The sequence below is a fragment of the Amblyomma americanum genome, chromosome 6, assembly GCF_052857255.1.
Source record: "Amblyomma americanum isolate KBUSLIRL-KWMA chromosome 6, ASM5285725v1, whole genome shotgun sequence".
Lineage (NCBI taxonomy): Eukaryota > Metazoa > Arthropoda > Arachnida > Ixodida > Ixodidae > Amblyomma > Amblyomma americanum.
Window position 1 is genome coordinate 130205938 of NC_135502.1, and position 21862 is coordinate 130227799.

Below are 21862 nucleotides of genomic sequence, written 5' to 3' on the forward strand. Positions count from 1 at the left end.
TCGCACACGGCAAGAAGACCAATCATCACCTGCAGCATATATTCTGTGCGTTTCCTCGTAATAGAGCATTGTAAGCGTAGCACTGCCATGTGCATCCTCTCTCTGTGGAAACATCGTGCAAACAAAAATGAGCCAACAAACCCAGCTTGAAGTCTTGCCATATTCCCTGCGGCCTGTGTAAATCTGGGGCATTGCCTTTTCTCCTGCCCTGCTGTTCTCACAGCTACGGTCTTGCCCTTGTTTCACTGCACTCCTGTAGCGCCTAGCTTTTGTTTGAGCAGCTTGAAGACCAGCTCGCCCTTCTAGGCACCAGTAGGGGCCTAGGCTATCGAGGTTGTCTGTTTGGTGCAAAGACTTCTTTATTTTTTTTACTACTGTGTGATAGCATTTTAAAAGCGCAGAAAGAAGGAGCACAAGCCGAGATTTGGTTACGTGGTCAGGGTGGGGTTAATTCTCTTTGACGCAGCGATGAAATGGCAATTACACTAATAAGCACGTTCGATGGCTAAAACAGCGAACGGTAACGATGCCTTTGTAGATGAAATGCCTGAAATTCTGAAGAGAAGCCTCGAAGTTGCCTCAGTTATCGATGAGTGGGTATGGAGGCATCAAAGCTGACGTAATGCTTCGGAGAACGAAAAGTAGAAAGTGCAGACTTTGAAATCAATTTTCACGGTAATGAAATGTTATATGTCTGCCAACCTTGGCGTTCTATGATTTATGGTTTATGGGGGTTTAACGTCCCAAAGTGACTCAGGCTCTGACGGACGCCGTAGTGAAGGGCTCCGGAATAATTTCGACCACCTGGGGTCCTTTACCGTGTACTAAAATCGCACAGTACACCAGCCTCTCGAATTCCGCCTCCATCGAAATTCGACTGCCGCGGTCGGCATCGAACCCGCGTCTTTCGGGTCAGTAGCCGAGCGCCATACCCACTAAGCCACCGCTTGGGCTAACCCCAACCTTGGTAGAAAGGATCCACACGAAGAAGACAACCTACAGAAAAAACGTTTGCTATAATAACGGAACATAGATGATGATGGCCTCCCAAGCGTCATTGAAATGGCCTTTGAACACTTAAGCAATATTCTTCGACACTGTTCTTATCTGTGAGTGAGGAACACTGTCAAGAACTTACATGCTTTCCATGCGAACTCAAAATGAGAATGAAAAACCGTACGTGCCCTCAGCATTGCGCCCATGTGTACTCGAGCCTGGCGAGAGAGTTTCATCGGCTGGCTGTGAACGATGGTTCGCCGACATTCCTCTAAATTAACCGGGGTGTGCTTAGCACCAAATGCTTACGAGTCACAGATCGAGAAATTGTGACGTCCCTATATACCTGTCTTCAATGTGCTGGTAGGTATCCAGTTAGTAACTTGCTCGGAGCGCATGTTTGTTGGACCCATCCTTGGGGTCTGACCCTGGTTTTTTTCGCTTGTCTCTGTTTCACCTCTTTCACCTCATTCAGCCTTTTTCACCACCCTCTGAGGCGTGGTTGATTTGTCCACATCACACTTTTCATATATCACAATTTCGCGTTTTTTTTCATTCTCAGCTTGACAAATCTCAGCCGCGGCGATTTTTTGATGAAGGAATAGTGCAAAAGATTCCCGTATGCGGTCTATTATCACTGCAGGTTAAAGATTGAGCCTTAATTAGATCGAAATTGCTCCGGAGCGCTCCACATCGGCGACTTCTTCTCTCTTTCATCTTGCACTCCTTCCTCCATCCCACTCCTCACGGCATGGTTGAGGTTCGCACAGAGAGTGAGCGAGCTACTGCTACTTTTCTTTGTACCGAGCCCAATTTTACTTCTGGCGATTCCCCAGTTTGGCATATCGACGTACCTGGCAGTGAATCCAGGCGCCCGTGGTGTTCAGGTAGACCACCCTGCTGGGAGGCTCCTGGACGAAGGCGGGTCCCGTCTGGTCCCCGTTGGGCGCCTCGGCAGCACGCGCCGTGCGCGGCGTCTGGTCCGCCGCCGAAGACAAAGGGCGCGCACGGTGGGAGTGCGGCCCGCCGCTCTCCAGGGACCCACCGGTCTCTGCTGAAACAGGAGGTGAAAGATCGAGATCAATTTTCCTTCTATAATAGAGCGGGCACAGAAAGAAAAATTTCCAGTACTTTTCACTCCCGTTGAAGCGGTCGGCTGCAGAAGGCATTTCAGGAGAGCGGTCAGAGAGGACAGGGGGAAGGCAGCTTACGTGCTTTTCCACTATCGCACTTTTTATTTTCGTTGCCACTTCGTTTTGTCTCTTTAGACATAACTGCAGCGCAAACCACGAACACGTAAAGAATAAACACCAACAGACACGGACAATCCTCCTCATGTTTTCGTGCTTTTGGCTGCATTTATGTCCCAAGAAAGTAACCAACTTGCACAAAAACTCATTTTAGTAAAGCAATCTATCACTCCATATGTTGCTAAGGCAATAAATTAGGGGTAATCTATTTTCTGCTGACTAACAGCAGAGAAATTTAGTTCCGATGTTATGGTACTCCTATGTGTTCCCAGGTAGAAAAACGAGCAGAACAGCATAAACTGGCCCGACAAGCTACGCATCTACAAAACTATGTGATCGATACAACAAATTCGGGCCCCTCCATTCCACCCTCGTACACCCTTCGATCTTATTACCTACTCCATATTGCCACGAATGTATTTTATTTTTTGATGTTCAAAGCCGCCGGCATGCGGTATTTTCACTTTGTGACGCGAAATGTGGCCCGATTTATCCCTAATGATCGCAGCCAAACGCAACTGACTACGTTATTCGAGACGGTAGTGGTTGCTATGTGTGCCGTAACTAGGAAGTTCTTCAGTTTTAGATTTATCGCGGCCGAGAGCAGCTGTGGTTCTGTTCTTCGACGACCGCTGAGCACGGTTGTTGGTATCGCTGCCGCCGCCTAGTTCTTCAGATCTTTGGGGGCGCTAGTGAGCCCAATAAAGTGTTTCTTTTGGAAACCTTTCAGCGCCTTTCTACTGTCGGACTGCCTTCCCAATTACGTGACAATATACTGCCAGTAATTCACATTTCTGCATGCCTGTACGGTTTATATAAATGGCATCAGTACTTAAGTCACCTGAAACTGTGAGATGGCTATTGCGTACTTTAGCAGTGCATTCTGTTCTTAACTCGGCCTTCTTACATATTGGAAACAAGACTATTGGTTTCTGCGGCCACGGTGACCAGTGAGGCGGAATCAGATGATAGCCTAATTATCGGTTTTTATAAATGGAATTTTTCCACCGGTTTTCTTATCCGCCCTGAGCAGTTTGTACGGTTGAAACCTATTGAAATTATGCAGATCTTGCACCGAATCTATAACTAAGAACAATTACGCGGGCTGTGCTTTTCTTTTACTTATTCGCAGACTTGCGATGTGGCATAAGACGAGGCTAGAGTAGGTCGTGGAGTCTATATTTCTCGAGAAACCGTAGCAGGCTCCGGCTCTAAGCGTTGTCCGTTTTCCATAAGGACAATTAAGTGTTCCTCCCTTGCAGCCGTCAGACTAATTTGATATTGAATTAGCCGCAATAATTCTTCATGTCTAGTATGTTTACATGTATTGCATTAAACTTGGTACCATGGCTCCCATCAGTGCTGAACACAAGCTGAATAGTTGTTTTTCATTAACTAAATGAACTATAGGTTTTAGACATTGCCGCAAACTAATGATGCTTACCTCGCTCTCCGCATTGTTCAAGGTTGCTCAAGAATTATTCATGACTAGGGCGCTGCCATTCTTTGCGTTCACAAGCTGGTATTCCTCCCCCTTGGCTAGAGCCATCTTTTTCAAAAGCATCATTTTTTTATCTTCCTGTCGCTAGATCTTCTGCGCATAAATCTCACATTCTCCTCCACTGTCCTTCCATCTCTCGCCATCATCCTGACAGCGTCTTCATTCTGTCTGCTCTTTGTTGCACTGTCCCACGCTTTCAGCCAAACGCTGTAAGACTCCAGCTAAGTAATCATTACTGCGCTCTGAAACACCTCGTATCTCTTTGTTATTTGTTCTCGAGCACTGCTCAACACAACTCATAGCCAGCTGAAGAACCTTAACTTGTCTTTTTTTCTAGCAGTTCTCGCCTCATGTGAGCCAGTCGGATTTCAATGCTCTTGCACTGATTTTCATTGACTTTAGCTGTTTTTTTACTAGCTCATCGTATTAACCTGAGAGATGCATAATTGACTTTCGAACATTCTGCGCCGTCATTATCGAGGAATCTATCTTTGCTCCTACCGTTTCCACTTTAATGGTTTGCTTGTTAACGACTAACTCAATAAATTACGTTTAGTTTTTTATATCCGGAGCTGCTTCGCGACCAGCTCAGTACTGATGTGCACCTGCGATGTTCCTTTGAGACTGCCAGTTCCCTCAATAACCTGCATTCTGACATTTGCTCATTTATTTGGTCGCTCAGCGGTTAGCGCACTTTCAATATGCAGTTTCCCGTGAGGTCGTTGTGCTGTTCCCATCATTTGGCACGGCCGAACGTTTACCATTTAAATACCGATTATCACATGCTGCACTCGACTACTGATCCGGAGTTCCCGGGTTCGAACCCGACCGCGGCGGCTGCGTTTCTATGGAGGAAAAACGCTAAGGCGCCCGTGTGCTGTGCGATGTAAGTGCACGTTAAAGATCCCCAGGTGATCGAAATTATTCCGGAGCCCTCCACTACGGCACCTCTCTCTTCCTTTCTTCTTTCACTTCCTCCTTTATCCCCTCCCTTACGTCGCGGTTCAGGTGTCCAACGATATATGAGACAGATACTGTGCCATTTCCTTTCCCCAAAAACCAATTATTATTATTAATATTATCACATGTCACGCTCGGCTTGCTCAGTCGTTACAGCCTTTCTTTACTGCAAACAGTCTGCCGCCAAAATTTTCGACGCAGGAGGGATGGTAGTGAATATATTTATTGCAATGTGTCTTTTACAACGAAAGTGTAGAGGCGGATTCACATTGGTGAGCCGCGTAGGTCGGGCAACAGGTTTAAGCTGATTCGTCAAGCTCCGTCCCCTTTTTCCTAGTACCCAGAAACTTTAACTAATCGGCCATAATAGGTCGCTGGACGCCCGCGACTCGCAAGAATGAATCCAACTTAAGAATCTAAGAATTGCAAAAATTCCGATGTCGGCGTTGTTGTGAGCGAAAAATCCGCATTGGTCTAATAGGTGACTGCGTCACACGTGGAGTGGTGGATTTCAAAAGTGGTTAAAACATTAGAAAATTGGCGAGTGGGGAGTCACAATGGCGCTCAAACGACATTATTACATGTAAATGTGGAAAGTAAATTAATTGAGCTGAAAAAAAATTTGGGGTGTTTAGTCGATAATCAGACTCCTGAGCCTTAGGTTGTGAGTTTGACACGCGAAAGCTAGGCCACGCATTGAAGTTCGTACGGCTTGGTTAAATGGAGGCTTTATACGTATGCCATGTGGTCGTTTCCATAATGATTGTTATTGTGAAATAGGAAACAGCCTCTGTGTCTGCTTGAGAAAGAGGAACCGCTGGCGGGACCCATTAACGCTGTCGCCTCATACCCTTAAAGGCACCGCTTAAGTGTCCCGCAATTTTTTTAGATCAATCGGAAATTTAATTTCAAAGCTTGCAACGACTGTGTGGTGCGTTTAAGGATCTACTTTGTTGTGGGATAGTCGAAAAAAAATGTCTGAAATGTTTTTTAAAGTTCTCTAGGAGATAACTTCTGCGCCTTAAATTATTAACAAGAACCCAGTAGCACCATCAACTAATCAGTGGGCACACAGGGGTCCTAGATAAGGAAGCCTAGTAGTGACGGGAAGCGCCACAACCGTGCTAGCATTGGAGTGCAGGGATGCATGAAAAAGAGGAGGAACAAATACCAAAGCAGCAACCGAAAACACGTTAATAGTACGAAAACACCAATTGATGCAGCAAAGGTGCTCTCTCACAGCAGTTTGTGGCAGGTTACGATATGGGGAAGCAAAAGCTCTTCCGCGGCGAGCCCATGGGGACAGAAGCTCGCTGGGAAGGAAGGAGGGAGGGGCCCCAAGAGGAGAAGAGCCCTAAGCCACGACACGCCCGGCGCCGCTTATTGATGGGGGAGCCCGTGGCAGCGACAGGCTGGGCTGATGGTGCGGCGATGCTCTAACGATGGCTCGCGTGGTGCATGATGGCCACGGTGATTTTGGCGCCAGCGGGAGAAGCTATGAGCCCGCTCGCACACGTGTTTCGTTGTATCGGCTCCGTGTGCCACACGAACGGCTGCTGAAGACAACACTTTTGTTTTATTGTTTTATGAGTGGTCCGACTTATGCATATTTGTTTGGAGAGAATTACAATTTCTGCGGGCTATTCCGATTTTCACGTGAAGAATGCCAGCTCTGTTATCTTTCAATAGAGATTAGTTAGGCATTTCTTGTTCTCATCTTTTCGCCAGCTTCTCGAGAATAAACGCCATTTTACTTGGAGAAAAAGAAGCTCACCTTGTTTGTATAGACACACTTCCACACGACATGATTCACGGTTTTCCTTCCTTGTTCGCAGAAAGAAATTGCACGCTTTAATGCACGTGTTCTCCCCGGGTCAAGAATGAAATGCCGGTTTTTCATAATAAATGGCGCAGCACTTCAGAAAGGGAATGGTTGGTTTATGTAACCATATGTAAATAAAAATTGAAATAATTTTAATAGCTACGTTTGAACACTTTGCTGAGTAGATAATTCTGGAAGCCTGTTAAGCTGGAAAAAATATATGAACCATCTGGGCTGAAATAACATGTCGAGCCAACTAAAACATAAAAAAAAACAAAAATAAAAGAACTCTAAAGGCTCTCACTGCCATTCCGACAGCGATAGCAACAGCTGTGTCGCGCTGTGCCGAGCGTGGCTCCAAACGGGCAAAGTTATGATTACAAAGCAATGAGAAAGCCCTGCAAAAGGAACATGGGGCATGAAGAACGAGGCGACGCTCATGAACTGTCACTGTGCGTAGTCTATTCGTGTGGGAAAAACATGGCGCCCTTTTTGCTTTCTTTTTTTTTTTGGAATATCGGTGCAAATCAGTTATAGAGCGTGGATGAAGGCGCGAGGAAGAACTTGCAAGACGGAAGGGGAAAACTCCTTCGGTCGCCCCGCCAGGCCTCGGGTGTCCTCTAAATTGTTCCCCTGCATATAGTATGGAACGAGCAAAAATGTGCACGACACCGCATGAACCGCATGCTCTAGCAAACCAGTCCGGCTAACCCAAGGCAGGCGGATGCAATTCAACGCTTGTTTGCGGTATGTAGTAAAATCCGGGAATACATACGACGCGCGACAAAGCTGTATAAACTTACGGTTTTACGACAGGCGACCGCATCACCGAGCTCTCCTTACGCTTGTTACGTTTTGTGATGCTGCGAAAAACAATGCGGTCGCGTAAACATTTCGCTGTCCATCGCGAGTACCGTAAATCTTTTGTTTTGCTTAGTAGGCGTGTGGTCGCACTGTGGTAAATAAGAAGGAGAGTTATTCATTGAACTCTTTTTTTTCTTTTCGCGGTAAGATACGGCGGAGACCTACTTGCGGCCGCATGCTAACCTTGGGAAAAGGTTGGACAGGACGATCATGTAACTCGAAGCGAGAAAGCTGCGATAGCTGTTTGATTTAGGACTGTTGGGTGCGTTGGTGGAGGGTGGAGTTTCTGGATCATAAAGCTTTTTTTAACGAGATTTAATGCCTCAGGGCATCAATGGGCGCAGGTGTGATGAGGAATTCAGTGATGGTTAAAGTAATGAAAAATGGTTCGCTCATTTTATGAGGTCGAGTGGTGAGCGATGGCATGGTCCCTGCCTCCAGGCAATATATGAAGCAAGGTTGCTCGGTGAAAGACCCGCTGCCTTCAGGTGCCGGTTCCTTGTAGGCTTGAGGGCTGGGTAGTCCCACAGTGGTGTATGTCGGCTTCAATGTCATTGCGTTTACATATCGGACACCCAGGCCGAGGAAAAAAATCTCGGTACTGTGGCCACTTACGAATGACGGCAGGTGCGAGGGCAACCCCGACTCGGTTCCTCCTAAGCGCAACCTTCTCTGCACGAGTAAGACCGCGGGGGAGGAGGGTTACCGCGCATGGAGGGTTGAGGGCAAGTGTGCGACGCCGGAGGTGTTGCTTTCTTGATAAAAGGAGAGTAAAATTGTCCAAATGAAGGAGCCGAGGTAATGATGAGCCTGGAGCCACGAGGCGGGCCGCTAAATCTGCCTATATGGCTGGGGTGGTTGGTGGATAGCTCTTTTGGGTAGGGGCTGGCTTATAAAACTGGAGGGGCTATTTTGCTCCGCTTAAGGTTATGACGCGATAGTGTTAATGGGTTGATTCCCATGTATGCGTAATTGCTCATATTCTACTTTCCATTCATAGATCACCGAGAGTCCTCATACCACTTCTGGCGCAGTGGTGCAGTGGTTAAGCGATGCGTCACTAGCCCGCGGTAAAAGGTGTTTTCACCGGTGGACCTTGTGAGACACACGTTACTGTTCCCGAGCAAGCTTTCTCGACCAATCATAAATATAACGGCTACCTGACACGATGGGCAGTTTTATCGCAATCCAGTTGGCAGGTTGTGATGACCTCACAAGGCCACGTGACTTCACTGACCCACCTGCCAGCTGCGTTGCTTCCCTAGGGATTTTTCGTGGATTTCTCGCTCACGGCCAACGACGCCATTTACGATGCCAGCTTTTCTGCGACACAGGATCCTTAACGTCGTCGCGTTGAAATGTCCACTTGGAAGCGAATTATATCTGTGCTGTGCCAATGGCCGATTACGAAGGCACTTAAGAGATTATGGCAGGGATCCCGTAGGTAGAACTGAGTCTGTGCCAGTATACTGGACCACTTAGCCGGCGGAGCGTGCGTGAGGAGTCGTCTTTGTACGTTCTGTTATGGACAATAGCCCGCTAGTTTGGTTGGTGCAGTGCAACATAGACGTCTCTATCACGAAGATAGGATTTCGCTACATCGCTGACACTTACCAGCGATGCCATTAGAGAAATACAGTATACTTATGAAGACAATGACCTCTCAGAAATAGTTAAACGAGCCTGCATGGCGGCCTTCCCTCTGGCCCAGTTTTGTACCAAACACTTTTTGATCCCTTCTTTGCTGTTTGTCGTTGTATCTGCTCTAGAGAAAAAAAGTTGCGGGAACTTCACTTGCTTAGTTTCGATGCAGATTTAACTTCACATCCTTGCTTCCCCATGGAGCCGGTGCGTCTGGAGCAGCCGTCAGTGAATTGCTGTTCAGAAAGAGCTCGTCATTATTGGACAGTGCAGAAGGCTTACCAATTGATATAGCGGATGAGAGTCCAGTCATGACTGGAAACGAGAAAAGCGCTGGTCATTGACGACGCGGTCTGGCGTAAGAGATCTCCTGCGGTTGCATTCCCTACAGCGGATCGAGAAAAATGCACGGAAGAGTTATTGAAAACTTCCTTTCGGAGTGAAAGTGGCCATTATGAAAAGCGTCAGAAGATTCGCGTTTCTCATCACAAATTCCTCTTTCGATCTTTTCGCAACACGTAAGTCTCAGATAAAGATCGCCTATCTCTCGTGCGATTTCTTGCGGGTCATGTCTTTGTACAACAAAGAAATTAGAACAAGCAGAAGGCGCACCAGAGATAATAAATCAATGTGAGGACAATGTTGACGAAAGGAATATGAAGCACCCGGCACTGAGTTTGTTCCTCTTTCTAAAGTACAGTAGCGGAAATAAACGACGCGTCGTAGAGGACGGACATTAATTTCAAGCCGCGTGCCGGGAACTCTGTAGCTCTCGATGTTGTTCTTTGCCATGCAAGATGAAAACAAGAGTAAAGAAATGCTTAATGCGCAACGTAACAACAGGCGCCAAATGGCAACGGTAAATCCCATAAAATCCCAGCGCACGCTTATTTCCCACCGGTCCGTATAGACCAGAATCAAGAGCCGCTCTCGGGCGCGGCCATTTTCCGCCGACTGGCGCGCCGCGGTGCGGGCGTTTCAGTGGGGACTGCGGGTCTGCGGCAGCTCCGCGGGTCGCGCCTGCATACAGCCGTGAATTACTGCCCTGCGGGCGCTATAAAAACCTTGCCCAGCATACTTCCAAAGAGTGGTTGTATTGCATGAAGTATTGGCGTTATCAAAAGGATAAAAACTGATGACATTTAGTTCGGCATTCGCGATAATTGTGCCGGCGATGAGCACGCGCTCGCGCTTATATCGCTACCGTCTTGGTGCTCCATCGCAAAGAAAAAAATTTATGGTCAGTATCAAGCATTATGTGCACAGCTAGCATGCAATTTCAGCTCTAATGCGCTCTTAATCCTTAATGGCGGCCATAAAGCAGCCACCACAAATAGGGCTTCCTTGTCGCCAGCTGCGTGGTGCGCCAGTTACATCAGCAATTTATTGTTGTGAGCTCAACTGACTGGCAGGGCTAACAGAAAACAGTTTTAGTCATAATTTATGCTATATGGCGCACAAAAGCGTATTTTGAATTGATATTGAATCAATATTAAAAGACTGAATCAAAATCGGCAGGGATGCCAGCTTTCACTAATTCTGCGGCCTGAAGTCGTGTTTATTTTATTCGAAAGCTCTCGGCGCGTGTTACAGCGTCGCGTAGCCGCTTGGCCAAGTGTCAGAAAATGTAATAAAATCGTGCATATATTGCCGTGGTTCAAGCAGGTACCAACAGCAGAGAGATACTACGGTCAGCCTTTTACCCACCGATCCCTCTGAGATAGAGGTGGAAATAGCAACTTAAATTGGTAGCGGTCGTGCTTACATCCCTGTGCACGAAATGTGTTTAACGGGAACAAGAGCAAGCTCAGCGCACGGATGTCGAAGACGTATTGCTGATAGAAAACACGCGCTTCGCCTGGACAACCTTCGGCATGCAGCTGGCCGATCCCGTTACAGCTTACACATCATTGCACCATCGAGTCAAATCAATAAATATACATCCTGATGCATAAAATTATCGTAGATGGAAGCGTACGTAAAACACGGCGACAAACGACACGCCAGCGCAAAATGTGCTTGTAAGTACCTGTTTCGAATCTGCACCCTACCTGGTTGACTACCCTCGGATATGTGTGTAACAATGTGTGTCAGATAACCGTAGAACCGTGCCTGGGGAAATCTGAGTAGTGATGCACAGCACACATCCACATACGTCAGGTAATAGAGCGCATCAGCGACGGAAGCGAAGAACACGTAAACACGCATTCTACACGCCGCCGGCGCGACCCGCCCGCAGTCCAACGTTCCGCGCGCGCCGACAGATGGCGACTGGTGTCGAGAGTAGGATCGCTCCGGCAGTCTGCGCGCGAGGGTAAAAGAATCTGGTCTATAGCCCCAAGGAGCAGCACTAAGAAAATCAGCAGGTCCTCGCACGCATGCTTGTGTCTAACGCATGCGTGCAGCGGCAGAATTAATTCAGCACTCTTCGCGACCAGGAACAGCGGTGAGCAAACTATTGTGATAGCCGGTGTGCAGTTCTTTTTTCTTTTATTCTGTCGCCATATTCGCCTTTAGCTTGTTCTTTGTTATTCTATTCTGTAACCTAGACTCAATACTGGATGTTACAATCCAAACCAAGCCTGACTGCACATGATCAGTGGCTGACAGCGACTTATTAATCCCTTTACGCAAATGGGCAGCCTGTGTAACGATCATCCAGCATGTTTAGGGTGTCGGAAGATGTTTCACCGCGGGTAGTGGCGCTCTAGACGGTGGCGAAGCCTCCTTTTTGTTGGTCACCTTAGAACACCTTGGAACTCTACTAAAGCTAAGCCGTACAGTCGGTAGCGAATCATTGGATTCATGCAGCGCCTTGTGAGATAAATACACAGGTCATAAAATATCACTTAGCGGAGGAAAAAGACAGCGCGAGATATTAAATTTCCGCGTGGCAGTGATTAAACTTTCACACTTTTTGGGCACAACATTCGCGCTGAGGTCTTCAAATTTCAACACCCTTTGGAAATCCTCCGGAAGCGTCTCGCTCCATGAACATGCACTTGGTTTGCAATATTGCTCTCTTGAGAAAAAGAAAAGTTCATATATGAAGGGTTGTGCCAGGTACCTTGTTACGTATTTTAGGTGTGAAGTGCTTTTACCTCCGCTCATCGGCGGACTCAGACGAACTTCGCTCCGAAGCCAAGGCGATACATACACTTTTGTGAACCCCCGGTGAACTCCTAAATTCTAATATTCTGATGTCTCAGATTTCATCGCTTCTAGATAAAGAGATTAATTTTATTCAAAAGCTACATATCAAGCGCTCAATAGCTGTTAAACATGGCGAATCAAGGTCAGCTGATCTTTTCAACCATTTCCAACTTGTGCGTAGTCATTTTTGTAAAGGAGCATTGACACGTGATTTTACTTTCATGTTTTATTATTTGTAAGGATGCATAAGGCATTCGAACACATAGATAATCAAAAGGCATTCGGCTACGAGGGCTGTATAATATGTAATTTAATTTCTTCTCTCATGTTGTTTCGGTTTCTTTTTCACTAACCTAAGAATGACTGCGGGGTCAAAGGTGGCTTTAGGTCACATGAGGCATAACAAAAAAAAAAATGAAACTCGATCGCTGATACGTCGTCTGTTGTTATTCTGACTCTTGAATCAGGCTGGCTTAAGAGCTGTAGCGAATTAAAACTACGTATCAGCTAATACATTGCAGTCTTCTGTACGCCTCAAGTGATTTAAACACACCTCATAGTCATCGTTCGGTTGCTGAAACCGCAACAGCGCCAGGAAAAAATTCAACTATAAATTATTTAATGCTAGCAGGAGAATACGTCGGGGTGATCCGTGTATACTAGTGTATAACGCATAATTTCATAGGGGGAAGCACGGAAGCAAAATTTGGTGTCGATACTCCTTTAACGCCAAATGAGCGGCAAGAGTAGACAATTTTATTTTACGTATACGGTGAAGCTTCACGTACGTAGAGCTCTTACGGGTGACCAACGCGCATGCGCAGAACGTAAAGAGTCTGCGTGAGTCTCACGGACGTTTATGAGGTTCTGATTTTTACGTCGCTGTCCTCGCGTTGCTTGCGTACGTAGTGCTGACAATATGGCGGAGCACTGTTCGCCCGCTTCAAAGCGATAACAGCTTCTTCGCTAATCCCTCCACGCGATATCGTGCTCGAAACTGTTGTGTCCGCCTTAAATTTTGGCCATTCTTATCCTCGCATAAAGTTTCAAGCGATAAATAGCTTTTGTTTTTCAGATAGAAGGGCGATTTTTCAGCTCCTAAGCCTGATGATGTTGCGTTGGTCACGTCATAGCAATGGTCTCGCGAGATCTCGAACTAGCGGGAGGGCGCCAAAATCGAGACGGCAGCCACCACGTGCAAAACTTGAATTCTGCTGCTCCGCGCCTTCACTTTTCTAAAAGCGGCGATTCAGACTTGCTTCGCGATGTGAGAGAATGCAACGCATTTGAGGACTACATGATAAAGCGGTGCACATATTTGCCGATAGATGGTGCGGAAAAGCTTACCGGAGCTATCCCGCGTGTTTAACTGCCAGTCTCTCGCGCTGTTCTTTGGATGTCGTCTTCATCAACTTCCACCCATGCACAGTGAACGGAGAACGCACCGCTATCGCATTGCCTTCTAAAACCGAGCATCAGACCGAAACCGAAGTGAAAACCGAAGTGCGACGCACCTAATGCGCATTTGGCCCCACCACACTAAATTGCTCTTTTTTTGTCAGTGATGATGCTAAACCAGCCTTAATGAAAACTGTAAGTAACTAAGCGTTGTGGTGCCTCTCTCTGATGCATCTGGGAACACGGGTCTCATACAGTAGAAGTTGAAGCTTGGCTAAGCCTAGCTCCTCTTCACATCCATAGCACAGTTTTCGCCTTTAGAGGACAGCTAGTTTAATCAACCTCATTGATACCCACTTGGTTGTAATTTCTTTTCTAACCCTGCTATTATTAAGCTTATACATTACATAGGGTTACGCGGATGCTGAAATAAGCCTACCTTCAGTGATACTCCACTACTACAATCGCACACGTGCTCTTGCATCTCTGGAAGTCATGGTAATTATTTTAGTTTTCATTTTTTCGCAAAACAATAAGACCTCAGCAGTGAACGAAAACCTTAGACAACAAGCAAGTGAACGATTAAGAAGTAAAAGACCTGCCTCTCTGAGGAGCAAAACGAAATTGCGCTTCCCGCGTAATCATCATCTTGAGGGTCAGGGCGAACGTGTGAGTAGTGCTGGGCACCGACCGATGCTTTTCGCTAACGACTCTCGCTGCGTATCTTGCATTACTCAGCTCCAGCGCGCACAAGAGCCAGGCGATGCACGGCGCTCTCTTTGTCCCACCCTCATCGGATTCCCCTTTATGTCGTACTTCGTTCAAATAGAATATGCACTGTCTCCCTTCCTTCCAACCTTTCACACTGTCTCACCCCTTCCGGTTACCCTTTCAGCTGCCGACGCTGGCGGCTGCGGCCATACGAACACGCAAACTTACTCGCGGCACCAGCCGCCAACTCACATCGACACGCCTAGAACTCTAATGAAAGTTTTGCGTCTGCCGGGGCGAGGCACGCACACGCTCTCGTCAGGGAGAAGTGCGCGCGCTGGATGTTTTGTGATGCTTCTCTGCGCAAGGCAGTCCTTGGAGTCGCGCTCTCCTAAGGCGATGACAAGCTCGTCGTCTCCTAGCAACGGAACCGCCGCGCCGGTGGAGCAGCAGCTGGGTAAATGTTTGTACAATGACCCCTGAACTTCAAGGGAACAATGCATCTCGCGGCCCCGGCACTGTTAAGATTATGCATTTTCGCGCGCTCTGCGGAGTGTCGCAGGCGGCTGCAGGGTTCCCTCCGTCACGGCGCCAACGGCCTGGAAGGCGATAGTTCTGCTTTAACTAATGGGCAGTCCAGATTTCAGTTTTGGGTTTCATCGCGGCCTGCACCTTTGTTTTTTTCCCCCGGGGGAGTTCATTTTTTCACCTCGCTCAATAATTATGCGCCATTGTTGCCATCTCATAACGATTGTTAAGATGAAGAACGCCTCGTGTTGGCAAACAAGGATGGGATGTCGCACAAAATGTCACATACCTATCTGCTTGATTCCAACTATATTGAATTTAAAAAAATCGAGAGCAAAGGTTTTTAATAAAACCAATTACGCTGTCCTGTGCTATCTCTCTTCGCAGTTCTTTTCTGGCGCCTGCTGACAAAGAACAGCCAAGTGCTGACTTAGTTGCAGGGATCACAATGGTTAGTTGAATATATGGTAGAGTGTCGTACGATACGGTACAGTACGGTGCTGCATGATATTGGCATTGGACGTTTAATGTCCGAAAGCTGCACATGAGCTAATAAAGAAGCCGTAGTCGAAGACTATGCTTTAATTTCGACCTCCTGTGATTCCTTCACCTGCTGTTATGTCCGAGCTGCCAAGTTTGTGAAGGCACCTGTGCGTTACTCATGCCAAGGAACCTTCGAAGCGGTTTGCAACCCCAGCCTTGAAACAAGCGCGCCTCGACTAGGTCTGCCCTCTCACGTGACCGTGCACCGAACGCCAGTTCGCGTTGTACCGTATATCCGAACGCGGGAGAAGCCACAGTAAGCTGCCTTGGAAACGGCGGTCGACCCAAGGTGCGGCGGCGTAGGAATGACGAAAGCATCGCCTGCTCCACACGGGTGGCTGCTTTACAGTTGCCCGCGGGTTGGAATGAACATACACGCAGTTTAGATGGAGGCCTACAGGCGCACACAAGGGCGAACCGACGCCCCAACAACACGATCTTCAGTTTCGTAGCGTGACAAACCATGGATGCCTTGGGAAGGCTGGCGGTATATGCTTCTACGTGGTGTGGCATACATGCAGGATTATGGGGGGGGGGTCCTCTATAGTGTCGTGTGAAAAAAAAATGGCAATTCCTACATCTGGGCTGGCCCATGTTTAAGGACAACGGATTCATTGCCTGGGAACTTAGGCTGAATACGTGCCTTAAAAGCCGAGGTTGCAGCATCGCAGGATTTCAGCATCTGACATCAACCAGCACAGGGCAGTTGATCAAAGGCGGACATATTTTGCACCGTTCCTGACAGGCTAGCCGTTTGTTTGAAAAGATACGAGAACATAAGTCAGTAGAGAAAGTGATAATCTTGAACCATGATATTTACCTTGGGGTGAATCCCTAATGAATAGTGCGGAACGTTTTGCACCCAACGGCTTGATGCTTGAAAAACCATGTGACATAAACGCTTGAAATGAAAAAGAGTAGTGAGGGACCCCTTTCAAGTGCATCAGTGGTGGTGGTGGTGGTGGTAGTGGTTTTATTAAAAATAATAGTAAAAAGGAAGGAAAAGATTTTTGCTAGCCCCGGCATCTGCCATCGATACTGAACTGAGCACGATATCCCGACCTTGCAAGTAAAGAAAACTCGTGCATATTTAAAGCGATACACAGAATTACGAAACCACCTGGAATGTCCAGGCGACTTTTGTTTTTATGTCGGATATAAAGCGGATCGCCTGAGAATGTTGCACTGCAGTAATTAAGGCCTCCATGTAAAGTGACACGAGGGTACTTAAAGGTATGCAGCACGACAAAACAGCGCGAAATGGGGTAGACGAATAGAAAGCCACGGTACAAGCATAAACGACAAGTTCTAATACAAACTGTGGAGATTTTAAGAGGGGAAACAAATACTTTCTCACCGTTTAATCGCTGCTGAGACTACTCAATACCGCCAGACCCAACCCTGTGGTCACGTGCGCTACCGAGCGCACGACGACCACGGTGTGCCTTGCCTTGAGGGAACAAAGGAGCGACACTGTGGCTGACACAAACAGGCATTTATTGCTACAGCAAGAATAACGCCAGCTAGCAACCAAACACCTCAAGCGATCGAGGTCGTCCGACTCACCAGCAAGGCTACGAGCGAATGTTCGCCCACGCTATAGGGCAAGGGGATACTCCGCAGCCGGACAGGACGAGATGCGAGAGCACGTCTCCCGCTATTTCCTCGCCCCGTTGCTCTTGCGGAGTGTGCGGCGGAACAGTCCGTACTCGCCGACGGTCCCCAGCCGAAGAGGATGCGCTCCTCTCCCGCGAGCGCAGCAATCACCCCGTCTGTGGCGCTCGTGTCGCTGCGACGCCGGCGTCCTCCCTTGTTAGTTAGAGTAACTAACTAGGGAGAGTTACGTGGTGCGCCCCTCCGCAACGCGAAGCCGCAGGAGGATGCCCCGCAGGAAAGCTAACCAAAGGGGAAGTCGTGTGGGAAAGTCCCCACAGAACATATAGAAATATGTGGCAAGAGGTTAGCCATACTTGCACGACTAATAAAACACTTTTTGGTTCAGAATGTGCGCATGAATCTTTGCGTCATTTCCCTCGGTTTTCCCCTAACTCTCACCACTAGGTACTCTAGGGCGCGCCTAGTGCGACCAACAGCAAGGGGTTTCGTTGGCGGCCAGCTAGGAGAAGATAGATAATGCTCGTTTCATGGTGATTTAAATAATTATTAGGTAGTCGGTTGTATTAGTCGGTGTATAAACCTCTCAAGATAGATGGAAATTTTAATCAGAAAGTTTTACGGCATAGCACGGATTTATTCTGCTCGTTCTCACCGCAGCCCGGTGGAAGCGCATGAAGAATCGGAGAACCGCGAGATTTTGGTAGCCGCGTGCGGTGATCGTGACTTCAGCGGCCTGGAATCGGGCTCGCTAAGTTATATGTCACAAAGGGATGGTGCCAGCAGTTGAATGCTCAAAAGACATGCTCATGTGGAGGACGCTAAGATTTTTCTTCGGCAAGCAGTTTCGAAATGTGTAAGCCATGGTTGTTATGGTAACATATCGTGAGTAAAAGTACGAGACCGCCCCTCCTCGTGTTTCAAACCGCCCCGCTCTGCATGGGGGCGCTACCGTACGAAGCACTCCAAGTTTTGAGACGGGACAAGTGCGCCTGTCTCATTATCAGGAGTGTTTCGCCAGATGGCGCCTCCATGCAGAGCGCCAAGGTTTGGAACACGAGAGTACACATGCAGCTCGAGGGGCTTGTGTACAGGGCTCTCTGGCACATTGGTAGTTGTAAGCTTGAAAGCGCTGCAGGATCGAGTTCTTCGACTTTCGAGAGACCATGGTCTCTGAGGAGGAAAAACGGTCCATAAAGCAAGGCTCGGAAGCAAACAGCTTGGGCTGTATGTATTTAACACAGAACCATTCCGCGAAAGAGGTGCGAGATTTACTCCAAGGTTTTTTTTTTTTTGACTGCCTAGAGAATTGTAATTTACGTTTGTAGAGTATTTTCAGTGATTTATTGGGTGATTAAGTAATTTGACTCAATAAATAAAACTATCATTGTCACCATCACGTGCCAGATTAACCCACTTCCGGACAATAGCTACACCACGGATACAAAATCAGCTCCGCCCGTCTCTAGTGCCAGCTGCCACGCAAATTTTTCAACTCCAGTTTCTCCACCTGACCTGGCAAATTCACTAAATGACGCAGGAAATACACCCATAGCTGCTGTTTCCAGCCTTTATCCAAATCTGCAGCCCGTTATCTTTTGCTACTATGGCACCTTGTGCCGATATCCCTGTGTAGATATCGAGAAAACTTGGGCAGTGAAGACCTGGTAAAGTCAACTATCGAGCGAACCGTCATGCTCTTTTAGTGCAGCTCTATAACCGCCCCGTATATGGCTTAAAACTAAACGTTTTGACACATTTGCCTGTCTGGTTGGGTTTGAAGACATAATAAACTGCAATCTCCAACCAAAAATTCCAACTTTAACCCAACGTTTCGAAGCCCACTCGGCTTCTTTATAAGGGGTGACTGAGGGCAGTAGCTAGCGTCTTTTAAGTATGGAGTGGAGGGGGGGGGGGGGTGAAAAAAAAACGACAGCTGTGTCGCGAAAGGCGCGGGGGAGGGGGTTCAGGCTGTTAGTCACGCTGGCGCACTGCAGGGAGGTGCTGATGGCGACATTCTTTTTTCGTTGAGTTGAAGACCGAAGTCCCTGGGCATATACTGGGGGCAGGTTTCCTTTTGTGCGATTGATATTGTTCGGGGTAGTTTGGATATGCCAGGATTCCAGAAGGAGCCTTTTTTGATCATTTCTTTCGGTTCCGAGGATGCGGGTTTCTTCGAAGTTGATTCTATGGTCGGAGTCCTCGGAATGTTCGGCTACTGGGTTGCGCTCTCTTGCGAATTTGCGGACGTCGTTTTTATGTTGCCGAATTCTTTCTTTGAAATTTTTGGTTTCGCCGATGTAGCTTGCATCGCAGTCGGCGCATGGAATTTGGTAGACAATGCCTTGGGCTCTTTCTCTCGGCGGCCGGTCTTTGGGAACAGGTAGGCAAAGCGCAACAGTGTTTGTGGGCTTGTGCGCAACCTGGAGGCCCGACGTTTTCAAGATTTGGGCGATGGTTTCGCTGACACCTCCGACATAAGGTAAAGTGACGTATTTTGGTGGTGGCGTTCATCTTTGTGCGTTGATTTCTTGATGAATGTTGCCTTTTTGACGTCGAATGGTTTTTGAATAAAGTCTTTTGGGTAGCCGTTCATGATGAGTTCTTTGAATAACGTGCGTTGTTTTTTTCTTCTGTCCAGTTCTTTGCTGCAGTGTGTCTCAACTCCTCTGAACAGCGTCTTCACCACTGATGCTTTATGTACTGTCGTGTGGTTCGAAGAGAAGTGGAGATACCGGCCTGAGTGCGTTGGTTTGCGGTATACGGAGAATTGAAGGGTATTGTTGTTTCGGGACACGAGGACGTCCAAAAACGGCAGGGAGTTTTCTTGTTCCACCTCTAGCGTGAACTGAATGTAAGGTTCTACGGAATTTAAATGACGAAGGAAATTTTGAGTCTCAGATCTTTTGATGACGGCGAAGCAGTCGTCGACATACCCGAGGAAAATCTTTGGTTTCGGGTGGAATGAATTGAGGGCTCGTTGTTCGATGTGTTCCATGGTTAAATTGGCCATGACGACAAAGATGGATGCTCCCATTGGTGTTCCTTTCACTTCTCGGTAAAATTCCCCGTTTGACGGGAAGTATGTGTTTGCTAAAGGCCTTTCTAAGCCTTGTTTAGCCTTAAAGGCTAAAGAAAACATTGAAAGAAGTATTCCGAAAACACTCCACCTTCCGAAACTTCCACCTTCAGTTTTTGAGCACCAACGGATCGGCTCCAGCATTATACGGCCTGCCCAAAGTCCTCAAACCGGGGATCCCTTTGCGCCCGATTGTCGACTTCCGGTGTTCCCCTCTTCGCTCCTTGTCAGCATACCTTCACCAAATCATAGCCCAAATCGCAAGGAAAAACAGCGACCCGCATCCGTCATTCCAGTCACTTCATCGAACTGGTGTCCCAAGCCACCCTTGAGGCCGACGAATGCTTTGTCTCCTTCGACGTGGTGTCCCTTTTCACAAACATCCCCGTGAAGCTTGCGGTGACCTCTACCCGTGACGCCCTACAACGCGACGACGCACTCAGCGCACGAGCCCCGCTGAGTGTAAATGATGTGTGCCGCCTCCTGGAGTTGTGCCTATCAAACACATACTTCTCGTCAAACGGAGAATTTTACCGACATGTGAAAGGAACACCAATGGGAGCATCCATCTCTGTCGTCATGGCCAGTTTAAACATGGAACACATCGAACAACGAGCCCTCAACTCATTCCACGCGAAACCAAAGATTTTCCTCAGGTATGTCGACGACTGCTTCGCCGTCATCAAAAGATCTGAGACTCAAAATTTCCTTCGTCATTTAAATTCCGTAGAACCTGACATTCAGTTCACGCTAGAGGTGGAACAAGAAAACTCCCTGCCGTTTTTGGACATCCTCGTGTCCCGAAACCACAATACCCGTCAATTCTCCGTATACCGCAAACAACCCACACAGGCCGGTATCTCCACTTCTCTTCGAACCACCCGACAGTCCATAAAGCATCAGTGGTGAAGACGCTGTTCAGAAGAGTTGAAACACACTGCAGCACAGAACTGGACAGAAAAAAGAACAACGCACGATATTCAAAGAACTAATCATGAACGGCTACCCAAAAATACTTTATTCAAGAAACCATTCGACGTCAAAAACACAACATTCATCAAGAGATCAACGCACAAAGACCAACGCCACCACCAAAATACATCACTTCACCTTATTTCGGAGGTGTCAGCGAAACCATCGCCCGAATCTTGAAAAAGTCGGGTCTCCAGGTTGCGCACAAGCCCACAAACACTGTTGCGCTTTGCCTACCTGTTCCCAAAGACCGGCCGCCGAGAGAAAGAGCCCAAGGCATTGTCTACCAAATTCCATGCACCGACTGCGATGCAAGCTACATCGGCGAAACCAAAAATTTCAAAGAAAGATTTCGGCAACATAAAAACGACGTCCGCAAATTCGCAAGAGAGCGCAACCCAGTAGCCGAACATTCCGAGGACTCCGACCATAGAATCAACTTCGAAGAAACCCGCATCCTCGGAACCGAAAGAAATTACCACAAAAGGCTCCTTCTGGTAGCCTGGCATATCCAAAGCACCCCGAACAATATCAACCGCAGAAAAGGAAACCTGCCCCCAGTATATGCCCAGGGACTTCGGTCTTCAACTCAACGAAAAAAAGAAAGTCGCCATCAGCACCTCCCTGCAGTGCGCCAGCGTGACTAATACCCCTGTCACACGGGCATTTCGAGGGCCCTCGAACCGATCGTCTATCGACTCAAAGGCGATCGAGCGCTGCCACACGGGCAGTTTCAATGGCGATCGAGTCAATAGCCTATCGAGTCAACGGAGTAGCGCAGAACTCCATCGAGATTTCGAGGGCCTTCGAGCGCTGCCCAAGGTTGCTAG

The 21862-nt window shown here is 47.7% G+C and overlaps 1 protein-coding gene across 2 annotated transcripts in view; it reads right to left on the bottom strand.

Annotated features, from left to right (window-relative positions):
* Positions 1-21862, bottom strand: part of LOC144094103 (cell adhesion molecule Dscam1-like) — a 519023-nt gene that overhangs the window by 360685 nt on the left and 136476 nt on the right. For both annotated transcript variants that reach the window (XM_077628014.1, XM_077628013.1), the window contains exon 4: positions 1851-2050. In XM_077628014.1, coding sequence (XP_077484140.1) covers positions 1851-2050 — 200 coding nt within the window. The remainder of the gene's footprint in view (positions 1-1850; positions 2051-21862) is intronic.